This window comes from Anthonomus grandis, chromosome 1 (genome assembly GCF_022605725.1).
Source record: "Anthonomus grandis grandis chromosome 1, icAntGran1.3, whole genome shotgun sequence".
Lineage (NCBI taxonomy): Eukaryota > Metazoa > Arthropoda > Insecta > Coleoptera > Curculionidae > Anthonomus > Anthonomus grandis.
Genome location: NC_065546.1, coordinates 33,148,496 through 33,163,838, shown reverse-complemented (window position 1 = coordinate 33,163,838; position 15,343 = coordinate 33,148,496). Strand labels below are relative to the sequence as shown.

At 34.0% G+C, this 15,343-nt stretch overlaps 2 protein-coding genes across 3 annotated transcripts in view; one reads left to right on the top strand and one right to left on the bottom strand.

Moving 5' to 3' along the window:
• LOC126740017 (uncharacterized) overlaps positions 1-7,863 on the bottom strand; it is a 95,121-nt gene extending 87,258 nt beyond the window's left edge. Inside the window, exon 1 of one of the 2 annotated variants that reach the window (XM_050445918.1) lies at positions 7,422-7,863. The gene's annotated coding sequence lies outside the window, so the exon portion shown is untranslated. The remainder of the gene's footprint in view (positions 1-7,421) is intronic. The other variant, XM_050445925.1, reaches the window with a different exon arrangement.
• Positions 6,153-7,246, top strand: LOC126740113 (uncharacterized). The gene has a single exon (XM_050446022.1). It carries the CDS (start codon positions 6,212-6,214, stop codon positions 7,175-7,177), a length of 966 nt encoding a protein of 321 aa, XP_050301979.1. The 5' UTR covers positions 6,153-6,211; the 3' UTR covers positions 7,178-7,246.
• Positions 7,864-15,343: the final 7,480 nt, after the last annotated feature.

Sequence of the window (15,343 nt, the reverse complement as noted above, 5' to 3'; positions counted from 1 at the left end):
CCTTATTTAGGAATGTAGGCCCATTGTTATGCTGCCACTCCTGTCTGAGATATGGGTAAAAAAAACTTCGTAATCTACCGTCTCAGGTACCATACAGTCACTGCCTATTAGAAGGAAAGGGACTCCTTCCTGTACGTCCTGTGACCAGATTTTTGGATGACAAGTCTCACGGGCCCGTAGTTCACCAAGGAGATGTAACCTATGCACAGTTATCATTGCCTCGAATTGCACTATCAGGTTCAATGGCGGAAGGATCAACCGGGTGTCAAGCGCTTTAGTTGGCGCCGTTCGCAAGCGATCCCGTTATGCTGAGACATGCGCTGGACTCTATCCAGTTGGGCCTAGATTTTTAGACTTAAGTGACACACCCCAGGGGTTGCCAACAGCTCTTTTGCAAGCTTTTAACGAGCAGGTGGCCTTCTTAATTCTGGTGTCTGCATAATTATACTAGGAAAGTTGGGAATGTAGCGTGAGTCTCAGAAATCGAACTGTCCTGAAGTATTGCAACTGCACCAAAATGTCATTTGTTAGCATCAATGGAGTTAAAATTGAACTGGTATGTCATCCCAGTGACTCATAAGCCCAGCTCTATTGAGTACCGAAATATAATTTGTCAGTAACACACATTCTCTAGCATATTTAGCTAACATTTCACCCCAACAATCAAAAACTTAATAAATATAACTAGACTGCCAATCTATCGAAAAATAAATGACCTATACTAAATCGTAGCCATTTTGTGTGATTGTGTTTTTGAATGTTAGTCACTCTGACAAATTTCAGTGGTCCCAATGGTAGAAAAACAATAAAATTAACCTTTTTGGGACGTTATGCATACAAACAAAGTAGAAAGTTATATTTAGTTAAGTATTTCAGATGGTTGCGTTAGTCCTGAGATTTTTCTTGTACTTGTTTAAGAATTTTGTTAAAATTTACATTTCAATTAACTTGAGATAGAGGCCTGCACTTAAAAATGTGTGTTTTAATATTCTCATGAACTTTAATCTTACGAATACCATGAGATGCCATGAAAATTAAATGATTGATTTAAATTGTTGGTTGTGTTTACAAACTAAAGACAAAGGTTATGGAAATCCTATGATTTGGTTTTTATTATATCCATTTTAACAATTCTAATCTCTGACACAATCTCTTAATTTAGAATATGGTTTAAAAACAATGTCAATGAAAATGATCAGATGGTGAATGAAAGACATAAAATGATGTAACTAAAAAATAGCATGTAGTAAAATGATGTGACTAGAAACTCAGTAATTTAGGTTAAAAATAGTATTGATTTTAAAAAAAATTCTATTTACTGGCATCTAGTTTTGCGACCCTTCGTTTATCAGAACATGGATAATATCCTGTATTATGTAATTACAATATTATTTATTATTAATATTATATCTATATAATTATAACAATATTCAGTACATTTACGACGAAAGGAACAAATTCATTTAAAATTCAGGTGTCTTTTTCTTCTTTTATTTTTTGGACACATCGATTAGTATTGTCACTTGCGCGTTTTTAAAAAGAAAAAATTTCTATACAGGTTGCCTCAAGTAGAAACTAGCATCAAAATTAATTTTTTTTAATACAGCATACTGTATATTATAACATTTTACAATTCTATGAAACTAAATAATTTTTCTATAGCAAACGATATGCATAAATAAGTCAATGGTCTGCCAAACCATTGCTTGAACCGATTGAATAGCCACCAAGGACACAGGATATAACCCCATTAGATTTTTTCTTATGGGGCTATTTGAAGTATAAAGTTATGTGTTGTGTATCTAATAGACCAAATAATTGATTGATGATTAAATTGTTGATGATTTAAAGCAAAGAATTCGACAAAAAATTAGACTACTCGATCCGTAATGAACCGACTTCACAAATGCATTAAAGTAAATCGACAATAAATTGAACATCAGTTGCAATAAATATTGTATACATTTTTATTTTTCAATGTCGTATGAATCATTAATCTATTACATCAAATTTGATAACGTCCGGATTTTAGGCATATGGTATGCTATACAAAATGTATTCAAAATATATCGTAGAATTGTAAAATGTCATATACAGAGTATTCCATTAAAAAAAAATTAATAATGAAGCCACAATTTTTTTTTAGGTACCCTGTAGAGAAATTTTTGATTGCAAAAAATGCCCAAGTGACAATACTAATCGACGTATCTAAAAAATAAAAGAAGAAAAAAAACTCCTGAATTTTAAATAATCACCAGTACTTCTTTTATCTTTATTTAATATATCTTTAGTTGGCAACATCAACAGGATACAACCACTATAAAACTGCAGTTATTTTTGGTTGTGGTAGCCATTTGCATAAGCAGTCTAGGTATATTTATTAAGTTCAGTAACGCATAAGCTGAACTTTATTGCAGACCGAAATACTATATGTTAAAGTAAACACGATACATCATTTATCAAATTTAAGGGCCATTTTAGTGACGCATAAGCTCAACTCTATTGGACACCAACATTTCATTGGTAAAGGTAAACATGTTATCTAATCTATCAAAATTAACTTTTCATTTCTGCCATTTCACCGCATCAGTGATGCATGATTCGATATATCGAATTCTGAATTGTCAAAGAATTTAAATCTGACATATGCCATTTACTGATATAACATTGTTAAATGTGTTAACTGTTAAAAGCCCAGTCAAATCTGAGAGACTGTGTACATTACTGACAAATGACTGTTATATCATTTCACATCAATGACGTTACTGACAAATGACAATTATCTCATTTAACATCAGTGACGTATAATCTCAACTCTATTAGACACTGAAATTTAACAACATCAGCGAAGCACGTGAACTAAAGGATTTGACAGTGATTTTAGCCTAGTGACGCATAAGCCTAGCTCTATCGAACCCCAAAATGTCATTTGTCAAAGCGAATACGACATGTCATCTGTCAGATGTAACTGCCATTTCAAACTTTATTTTCATTCAATTTGAAATGACAATTTAATCTGGATCTGACTGAAGACGTTGATGGTTTATAAAAGAAGTGCATGCACATGCATAGAATGTTGTGCCATTTTAATGGCCTTAATAAACAAGTTTCATAACAAAATGTACAAATAAAATTAATTATTTACGGGTTGGAAATAAAGCCTTTAAATTACATCTCATAAACGGCCTTTATAAATTCATAAAAGGTCAGCTGCGGTCGGTGTTGCAGCAACGCACAATAATTAAAAACCGGGGGTATGTTTACCTAACTGATGGTTTTTCCCTCTACTTTAAAAGCACTTTTCATTTCACCCGCTGGCAAACAATTATTGCGGCAGTTATAAATATTTTAGCCCTCGAGTGACCCAGTTATATACCGGCCCGGTGCAGCAATGCAATTGATCCATTTTGTTGCTACACAATAAATTTGTAACGATTTCGACAACCCCCCTGTATAACTTTTTCGACTAAACTTTCTAATTTAATCCCAGATTAACATGGTAAAGCGTAGAAGTTACGTAAAGTAAACTGAAACTTATCCTGAAACAATGGAAAAGATCACCCGCGGGCACTTTTTTTCTTACATGGTGCCGGGAAAAACTGTGCGGAAAATGTGCATTACTCTGCGCTTTTTGGCCCTTAATTGACTTCGGGAACATGATGGACTCGTTTGTAACGGGTTTTCTTTCTTTTCTAGAACTTTTAAGTTTTATAATAGTAGAGTAATTAATGTATACAGGGTGTTTCAGAACTAAGGGATCAAACTTCTAGGGGTTATTTAGTGCAACAGTAGAAACCGTAGACCGTAAGAACGATCGAATTTAAAGAAGAAGTCCTTCAGCGAGTTGCCGACGAAACATCAAGTAGCATACGTCACATTGCTAAGGTTATAAATACGAGTAACCTCTTATCTGGCAGGTGCTACACAACCAAAAACAACCAAATTTTTTACGCTATATTTTATGGTTCGATGAAGCCTCTTTCATGAGAAACTGTATTTTTAATAGTAGGAATATCCTTCTGAATCTTTGGGACGAAGAAAATCTCCATGCAATTTTTCGTAAAAAACATCACAAACGTTGGTCTGTCAGCTTATGGGTAGGCATTGTTGATGATTATTTAATTTAACCGGGGCTTCTTGGAGGAAGTTCTTCAAGAACTTTTTGAAATTATTCCAATAAACGTTCGGCAGCAAATGTGGTTTCAGCATAATGGAGCGCCGGCTCACTTTGCTATACTTGTATAGTACGTGAAGATTTGGCTCAGCGGCTTGGGCACCGTTGGATTGCCAGAGGTGGAGCAGTTTTTTGGTCTTCTAACTCACCTGACTTAACGTCTCTAGATTTTTTCCTGTGATGACAAATGAAAAAATCTAGAGAAAGTCTTTGGTCTACGAAACTCTAGTAGAAATCAAACAGAACAAGACTTAATAGGACGAATTATAGCAGCATTTGAAACCATTCAAAACGAGTATCCAATTTTTATTCAAAACGAGTATGTCTGCCGAAATCATGTGTGACGTCTAAATCGGTATCTTCAGGTTGGAGGAAATTATTTTAAATAATTATTGTAATATCATGCAAAAATGAAATGCTTTAAATCCTATTTAGGCAATTAATCGTCTTTTTAAATTTTAACGCGTTTTCGGGCCGTAGTGCCATAGTGACACTTTTCCGGACATGGGTTTCTATACTCTACTGTTGCACTGAATAACCCCTAGAAGTTTGACCCCATAGTTCTGAAACACAGTATAACCATATTTTTGTTACCTCATTGAATCAGAAAAACTTTAAAAAATTTAATTTTAATCGAAAACTTTGAAACTCACAACTTTGAAATCATTCCATGACAATGAAAACTGTCAATGTAGACCCAAGTGGGATTCTAAATAAATGACGTTGTAGTGCATGCCTATTTGATAAAAAAATATATATTGTGGCTTGTACATACGTCATCGAGGATACGGGAACAAATGGTATAAATGTCAAAATGTAATTTTAATTGAAAACTTTGATTGGAAACCGGTGACGTCATAATTCCCCAGATCCACGAAATCGGTCCATGTCAATGTAGACCCAAGCGGGATTCTGAACAAGTAACGTTGCAGCGCTTGACCGCTTGATAAAAAAATAGCACATTGTAGTTCTACGTTAATTACCAAGGATACCGGCAGAGACAAACGGTATAAAAATCCAAAAAAACTTTAAAAATTTTTATTTTAATCGAAAACTTTGATGTGATGTCATATTTCCGCACATCAACGAAATCATTCCATGACAATGAAATCTGTCAATATAGACCCAAGTGGGATTCTAAATAAATGACGTTGCAGTGCATGCCTATTTGATAAAAAATATATATATTGTGGCTTGTACATACGTCATCGAGGACACGAGAACAAATGGTATAAATGTCAAAATGTAATTTTAATCGAAAACTTTGATTGGAAACCGGTGACGTCATAACTCCCCAGATCCACAAAATCGGTTCATGTCAATGACAGCTGTCAATGTAGACCCAATCGGGATTCTGAACAAGTAACGTTGCAGCGCTTGACCACTTGATAAAAAAATAGCATATTGTAGTTCTACGTTAATTACCAAGGATACCGGCAGAGACAAACAGTATAAATGTCCGAAAAAATGGAAATATTTGATATCATACTTCTCCAAACCCACGAAATCGTTCCATGACAATGATAGCTGTCAATGTAGACCCAATCGGGATTCTGAACACGTTGGCAGTGCATTCCTACTTGATAAAAAATAAACCATATTGTGGTTGTACGGCACCGAGGACACGGGCACAGACAAATGGTATAAAGGTCGGGAAAAACTTTAGAAACTTTAATATGAATCAAAACGTTTGCTTGGAAACCTTTGACGTCATTCTTCCCTACACCCACCAAAAAATTCCATGACAATGATAACTGTCAATATGGATCCACAGAGGATTCTCAACCAGGGACGTTGCAGCGCTTGCCCTCTTGATAAAAAAAAATAGCATATTGTGGTGGTACGTGACAGACACACGTATATAGATAAACAATATAAATGTATCTATTTGCAAATTTTCCAGTGACTCTCAAATTCCGTGCCCCCTGTATCTTTAAAGAAAATCATTAAATTTCCACACCATCAATGAAGGCCGTATCTTAATTGACATTGAAAAGTCAAAAACGTCACTTTGACAGAAGTTGGACCCAAGCCTCAATGGAAGATACCAAAGCCTTGGTAATGATCTTTCTCCAGAAAGTCCTTCATGATCGTCAACACCTTATAGACGCCACTTATAAGTTGATTTACGAATACAACAATGGGGAGCGCAAGCAGGTAGACTACGAAGCCACCCTGAAACAGATCTGCAGTCTTTTGGGTAAAGAAATTCCAAATCAAGTACTCGTTTATTTGCTCACGTTGGTCGATATGCCTTTGGATCTCTCCGAAGAAACGTCCCCTGTTATCGAGAAAATGAAAACTTTAGAAGAGTTTCAAAAGTCGCAGAACAGCTTAACTGAGAGCATCAAACCGCATTTGAAAGATTGCGGGATAAAACCTGAAATAAAACAGGAAACTTTAAGTGAAGATTGCTTACAAGAAACCAAGAAACATGAGGATGATAAGCCGACAGTTAAAAGACATTACAAGCGAAAAGTCCAAGGTAAGCTTGTAGAAGAATCAGACGAAGATTTTGTTTTGGAGGATGATAAGCCCAAAAGGCCTTATAAGCGTAAAGCCCCAGAAGAAGAAAGTGCTATGGATAATAATAAAATCATTAAAGAGAACAATAGAAAGGGAAAACAGAAAAAAGTAAAAGAACCATTACCGTTGAAAGCTCCAGTAGTGACCAGCCTGTTGGACCTGACTGCGATGGCGGTCCTAAAAAATTTTTCAAAAATTAAAAAAAACTGCCAAAAAAAGTTTGACAAGGCTTGGGGCCTGGTGAACTCCAATCGGCTGACAGAGTTCAATTTGCAACGATGTTATGCAATCATAAGAGATTTAAATAAGAAGAGATGGTTATTGAGAGAGATCGAAAACGACAATATCACGTTTGAATTGATGGAGGAATTGTATCAGGATACTGACATTATTTTGAGAGAGAAACACGTGTACCATGAACTGAACAGGGACATTTTTGAAGATGTTAGAAAGGCGTTGGGCTTTGAAGAGAAGTAGTATATTAAAGTTTAGTGTTGTTAAGCATTTTTATTCTGTCCACTGAAATAAACTAATGTAAAATTGTCATTTCTATGATGGGATTTTCAATTAAAACGCGTGGGTAGGCGATGGTTGCATAGATATTAATTAAAACCGCCGCTCCAGTTGATGATTAAAAAGGTCATTATCGGAAATATGCGATCAATGAGATGAAAAAGGACCGTCATGCACGCATGCAAACAAGAAAACTTAATATACTTACCCTTGAGATACTTTTTTGACTAAAAAGCTTCTAAAAACCTATATATTTGGTCTATATCTATAATTGGTCCACCATAAAACTATCTATAGATGCTCTAAAGTGTCGTAAAAGCTGATAATAGCTGACTTACATAAAACTTTAATAATATTAAAAATTTCAATAAATATAATATTGGTTGGCGCCTGTGTTTATGTTTTTGTGTGTATGCGAAAATTCGATCGGATATATATCAAAATATATAAATAAAAACGTGTATATATTAAATATATAAGCACCAAAAGACACTATATGGGTTTTAAATTAATGTTATAGTACGTTGCACCGCACCGCACCGACACGACGACGTTGAGTAGTGGGTCTTGGAGGTGAAGGAATATCTGGATCGCCAGGATGCTGGATATCGAGGAGGAAAAGCTCCGCATCCTGCGCAGACTGTCTCGAAATGCTGCAAATGAGGGGACGTATATACGCGGCCCAATTTGCGAATCAGCTGGCTTTACACTTATGGAGCCAAAATCAACATTTGCATGAACAAAAATTACTTTTGTCTTAACCAAAATTTATATTTTTAGTCTTAAAACGTATGCGGAGAATTTTTTAACTAACTCTCGTAAAGCATTATTTAAATGACACATATCACGTGATAATTTTGTGCTACGTGATTTGACCAGGCGATCCAAAATGGCCGCCGCAAGTGACGTACCGGGGAACACTAAGAAGTTCTCACTTTCCCGTTTTATAATTGACATTATTATTATATGCGCCGCATATTATAATTAAAATACCGATATTTAAATATTTATAATCCCTAAAATAAACTATTTTTCATTAAATTTAAACACAAAAAGTATGTTTTCAATCAACCTCGTCATAAGAAAATCTATTGTTACTCAATATTTAGTTAGCGCATACTATGTGACTTACCTACACGATTTGACAAGGCAATCCAAGATGACCGCCGCAAGTGACGTACTAGAGGGCACCAAAAAGTTATAATTCTTGAGTAACATTGAATTCAGTCTTTGATCCACATTATACGGCCTAACTACCCAGACAGCACAAATGTCACAAAAGTAGTCGGTCATAGGACCACTGAATAAAATTATCCACTGGACGAATGCAAAAGGATATATAAAGCAAGTCTAAGATAAAGTCATCCGATGGATGAGGCAAACTTTGTCTCATCTGTATAATAAAGGGTGCTCAAAAAATTTATTTTGAATATCCAAATAAGTATGAAACAAAAAATGCATGGGTATGTGAGGTATACATAGACATCTTATTTGCAACAATAATAACTTAAAGACTTGTTTTGCTATAAAATACATTATTGAGGAGGAAAAATATTTTATTTTAATATTTTTAATTTTTACTGATAATACAAAAAAGGGATGAGAAGCATGATTTTCGTAACTGTAATAAATATTTACCCATACATATTATAATTAAAGGAATAATAACACAAAACAATTACAAAATAGGATTTGTAACATGGATAAAAATTTCATTAACTAAAATTATGTTTTTAATTTTACTACAAAAGCTTAAACTACGAGATATTTAATAAAACGATCTGTACATAAAAAATTGTTTTGTAAATATATATATATATATATATATATATATATATATATATATATATACAAGTTTGAAGTTTTCAGGGTCTCTAAATCGATAACTTAAATTCATTAATAACTTATAATCATTTCTACTTACCAATTTGCAACTCCCACAAAACCTCTTCAAAATGATTTTGTTTCAACCAGCTTTACAATTTATTTGAATTAATTAATTTTGCAACTCTTGTATAAAAGACATAAAGCTTTAGACTATATTTTACTAAGTTCTGAGGTCTAAAGAACTATCAGATTATATGTATCTTTTTATCAAAAACTTTTAATATGTGCTTTGCTTCAGGCATATGTAGTGCCCATGAATACTTGTCCAGTATAAGAGTAAACATTTATCGGAGATACTGCTATTAATGGCATTTTTACTAATAATCATAAGAAATCACTGATTAGTCGAATGAGATGATGTGTGATTATATCGAAAATAGATAAAAATAACAACATATTCGAATAAACTTATTGTACTTACCTGGAAAGTCTGATAAAAAGAATAAAAAGATTTCATTATTTCCATTCTACAATTTTCTATTGCATTAAAATTTCGTATATATAAAAAAATATGCATATACAAACTAATTAATATTTTTTTTTACATGGAAAGTTAGTAGGGTCTTTTCTCCAATAACCTTATTGTTTATATTTTGTGAATGTGAATGAAGTAACTTTCTAGTCCGATGATGGCAGGAACACTTGCCGAAATTTTTTACTCTTGAAATTAGGACTTTTTTAGACTATTATACTATTATATACTAATTGAAGACCTAAATGGAACTCAGAAGAAGCAGACAGCATCACTTCACAAGCAACTCGACTCGATATCGATGTGATGATCGCCGATTGGAAAATCCTCGCCAATAAATACGCTCAATAACGCGTCCTTCGATTTTCGAAAAATTTATCTAAAAAAATTGTTAAAAAAAATCGGATGCGACAAATAAGATTATTTATAAATTTTGTCCGTTTTACTCGGGTCCTTATAAAGTTGTTGGTACGCCTTACCCAAATGTTTACACTTTGTTTAATCCAGAAACAAATACTAGAAAGGGTAATTATAATATAAGTAACTTAAAATTTTATTATCGCTCTACCCAGTAATAATTTTAGATTTTGTATCATTGTTTTTATATGTATATTTTGTTATGTAAGTTAGCTGTACAACCTGTAATATTTATAAGCCTTAATAATTAGATATTAGTTGAGCCATAATGCTAGCATATTTAGCAATGTTTAAATTTAATTTAATTAGATTGTTGAAAGATTGTCTTTCGCCTTTATTTTGTCGCTAGAAAATCTTTCAAAGGGGCGATCTGAAAAAAACCACCTATTTTTAAATCATATGCGTAGTATGGTATATTCGTTTGGATTTGGGATTCAGCATGTCGCGTCGTCTTTTGTCGAAAATCTTTTTAATTTTTTTTATTGCATAACGACAGCCATATTCATGCGCCGATGGTTGTTTTTTGGGCAATTTATTTGGGATTTTTTGGGCGTTGCCTTTCGGAGATTTTTCGGTTGCGTGGCGAGGGAACGGCAGAAAGTAAAACCCAGCCACCGAGGGTACTACTTTAAAAAATTTATTGAATCGTATTTAATTTGTGTTGAAGTGGTTTTCTGAAGATTTTCTACAGGTTAGTAAATTTAAAACTTATTAGTTTGTTTTTTTTTATTGGCAATGTGTAAATATATTTTTATTAATGTTTATAAATTTAATATTTTGCGTGAATAGAAGGAAATAACTTATGCATGTATTTATCTAAAATTGTTTCGTGCTGAAGAGAAAATTAATATTTAAAGTGATCGACTGAGATAATTTATTTACTGAATTTTGAATATATTTTTGAAATTAGTTTTTTTTTTAAATTGTTTGTGTTTTTCTAAAGTAAGCTAGAGCCTTGTTGAATCTAACTAACATTTCGACCCTGACTGGGTGAATATTCAGTCGTAAATCATACCACAGATAAATAAATATATGTTTCGCGAATTTGTCCGTCTATCTGAGTACGGCATTATTTTTTTTACATAAATAAACTAAGTAGGTGTATTATCAAGATTGCATTTTCTTTAATACCATCCTAATGATTCAAGTTTCCCTAATTTTGTCCTGTCAAGCGCATCCGAGGTAAGTAAAAGAGAGAGTGATTCTGTTACAAAACACAACGTAGGGAGGGTATTGGTTTCTTACTTATTTATTTTTTTTCGTTCGATCTTTTCTTATTTATTAAAAAAAAACTTATCTCATCCATTCTTTATGGACGAACCTGGGCTTATTATACTACAGCATCTAAGGGATTTTTTAAAATATCAGTCCAATGGCTTTTTATTTTTATTTGTTCCATGGCTTCTCTTTTTTTTTAACCATGGGATTAAGAAATTGGTAAATCCATCGTACAGCCTGTAAATTTAAGTCGCATTTTGAAGACCAAAGATGGACATCATAAGTATCCATAAAAATAAAAGGCTTCTCAAGAAAATCTATCCACTGGAATTTTATTGGACTAAGTTATTTTAACGTCCACTGGATGGCTCATAATTATTATTCATAGAATGTTCATTACTAATCCATGAACATTTCGAGTTAGTTCGGACCAATACTGAATATCTATCGGAGGATATGTGTAGATGAGTAGCAGTTACATTATTTTATGTCATTAAATAAGGCTTATAAGATGATTTAAAATATACCAATAATTATATATTTAAAGCAACTTTTAATAAAAAAAACTATTTTCATAAATTAAAACACAAAAATTACATACGCTTTGAGTCACCCTCGTAGTAAACAGATTGATAGCCGATCTAATCGTTCACGTGTGATATATTTGTCACTTAACGTTTAGTTGGCACATGTCACGTGATAAATACGACGTTGTAATTATTTTTATATGGGCCGGATTATATGCTTTAACTAGTATTTCCATTATTTTATATAATTTAATTAAGGGTTATAAGATGAAAAGTAATAATTAAATACTTATAGGACTTGCAGCAAAAAAATTTTTGAAACACAAAAAGTACGTTTTGAGGCAACCATGTAATAAAAAATCTATGACGACTCGTTTAGTTATCACCACAGATGTAAATAGCTATTTACATCTGTGGTTATCACATGTGACGTGACCGTAATGCATGCTACGCGATTGGACATCGTGATGCAAGATGTCCGTCGGAAAAGACGTACCAGAGGACATCGAAAAGTTCTCCATTCTTAAAATAAAACTTAATTGCGCTTTTATTTCATTAAAATTATTATAACATGCACCGCATTATATGCTCTTATTACATTATTTTATGTAATTAAATAAGAGTCATAAATTGATTTTAAAAACAGTGCGAATAGTTAAATATTTATAACATTTTGGAACAAAAAAAAATATATTTTCATTAAATTGAAATACAAATCGTATCGTAAACCGGGGTTACTTTGTCACCCCGGGGTAACTTTGTCACGTCCAGTAGCGCGCCATTGTTTTTTTATGAAGGGAAAAATGTGCGGCTGCAATTTAAAATATAATGATAGTTCTTTTGTTACAGATCCAAGTAACTAATTAAACCATGAGGACCTACGAAAAAACCCCTGGCAGCCGGCCATATACCAACTATAGCGAAGAAAATTTAGAAAAAGCAGCGGAGGCCGTTCGAAGTGGTATGAGCAAAAAACTAGCGGCCCAAACCTATAGGATCCCACGCATGACTCTTAGAACATTGAAAGGCCTTTCAATGTTCTAAGGCATGACTCTAGTCTATAAATGCCTTGGAAGGCACCCAAAGTCTGTTGGACATCCGACAGTCCTCAGTAAGGAAGAAGAAGGGTTAATATCAAGATCCTTGGAAGTCGTGGCAGAATGGGGATTTTCACTAACAAAGGCAGATATAAAGGCTGTTATTAAAAAATACCTTGACAAAAAGGGTATTGTTATACCTGTATTAAAAGACAACACCCCTGGGGATGATATGGTTAGTGCTTTCATCAAACGAAACAATTTATCTGTTCGAATAGCCTCGAATATCAAAAGATCCCGATCCTCAGTGGACCAAGAGGATGTTTTGAAGCTTTTTGCGAATATTACTCCTGCATTATTAGACTCTAGTGGGGATCATATATATTATAACTATGACGAAACAAACGTCACTGATGACCCCGGTGCTAGAAAAGTCATTGTTCCACGAAACTCGAAAAGGGTTGAACGTGTTCAAAATCATTCCAGGACAGCCATTAACATAATGCTCTGCGGTAGCGCCAGTGGAGTCTTGTTGCCGCCCATGGTGGTATATAAAGCCAATAATATTTATGAAAACTGGTGTAAAGGCGGCCCACCAGGAACAGTTTACAAAAATAGTCCAAGTAGCTGGTTTCACGCCAACTTATTCGAGATATGGTTTAAGGAAATTTCACTTTCACATGTCCTAAGAACAAGAGAACCTGGAAAAAGAGTGATCCTCGTAGGAGACAACTTGGCCAGCCATTTTGCTTTAAGTGTCGTACAGGCAGCACAAGAACATGATATATATATGAGCCCGTTTCCTCCCAATGGCCACACATCTAATGCAACCATTAGATGTGGCGGTATTCGGACATATGAAGAAGAGATGGCGTAATATTCTCGAAAGCTGGCGAAGAGAAAGTCGATATCCTGGGTCAATTCCAAAAGAACAATTTCCCATTTTACTGAACAGACTTTGGGTGGCCATTAGTGACATAGTGTCGCAAAATTTAATATCAGGATTTCGCACCACCGGCTTATATCCATGTAATGCGCAAGAGGTTCTACGAAAACTTCCCGATACTGCTGTTCAGGAAAAAGAAATTGGGAGAACATTAGACGAAAGTTTAGTTGAGTTGTTAAAAGAACATAGGGGAGTTCAAAATCCCGAGAAGAAAAGAAAACGAGGAAAAAAATAGAACCAGGGCAAAATGTTTCGTCCATCACATCCTCAGAAGTAGGCGAGAGCGCCATGAATATTGTCGATGATGATGCAGAACCATCCACCTCTAAAGGAAATTCGAAGAGCGCAACAAATAAATCAAAGTTGGGTGTTAAGATTAAAGAAAAAACTCTCCCATTATGAAAATCGACACGAAAAATAGATGTTTCAAATAAATGTGGCATCTGTAAGTGTTTGTGGGAAAACTACAAATATCGAGTTGAATGGATAAAATGCTGCAAATGCCAAAAATGGATTTGTGGCATCTGTAATAATTATAGTAGGGATCCCTATTTCATTTGTGATAGATGTGAAGATAGTTCGGATGAAGATCCCTATCATACAAACGAAGAAGACGAATATGTGCCTAACTAAAGTCTAGCGCTTTAACGTTTAGTGCCGTATTGATTAACCTCAGTGAAGTTTTCACTTTTTGTTTTGTTGAGTTTATGTTAAGTTGAATATTTTTGTATGTTTACTACAGCATTAAGGTTGTGTGTCAAAGTTCCTGTTTATTTAGGCATTAATTGCCTACTACCTACCGATACCAAAATGTATGTATAAGTTTGTTTTCTATTTTCTTGTTTTGTTTTCTGGTTTGTTTACTAGAAATAAATATTTTTCAACTTTTGTATAAGCAAGTTGTTTATTTTTCGTGTTTTTCACCATTTGGATGTTAAAAAAAAATTAGGTACCTACCTATATGACATACGCCAATATATTTTAGCCCCATATCTGGGGTTTCTTTGTCAGTATAACGTCGTTTAAGGTGTTTTAAAAGTTAATAAAACTTTGTGACAAAGTAGCCCCAACCACGGGGTTACTTTGTCACCATCAATATATATTTTTTTAGCTAAATCGCTTTTTATAAAAAAAATTAGCATAGTTGTAGTTGTAGAGGATGATTTCGTCGGTATACTCATAATTTTTGGCCACCCAAATTCCGAAGGATACCGGAGTTACAAGTAAAAGTGTGTTCCAAAGGTGACAAAGTAACCCCGGTTTATGGTACGTTTTGAGTGTAATAAAGAAACGCATGGCCAGATGGCGCATGTCACGTGATATTTATGTGCTACGTGATTTGACAAGGCGACCAAAGATGGCCGCCATGAAATAACGTACTAGGGGCCTCGGTAACCGCTCCTCAATTCTTAAAAAAATTCTGCCATGACACAGAGCGTTTTTAAAGTTGAGTAATTTAATTTTGACACTATGTGGAACTCGTCAAAAGAAGCTAATATTCCAAAAATCCCTTATATAAAAGTCGCATCTCAAGAGACTTTTCGATTTCATCTTAGAACCTTTTTAGTCACCCTCGTAGTAAACAAATCAATAGCCACTCATTGTATGGTGACAATTATATTTTAC

Coding starts and splice junctions, on each gene's coding strand:
- LOC126740113 (XM_050446022.1), top strand. CDS start 6,212: ATGGAAGATACCAAAGCCTTGGTAATGATCTTTCTCCAGAAAGTCCTT.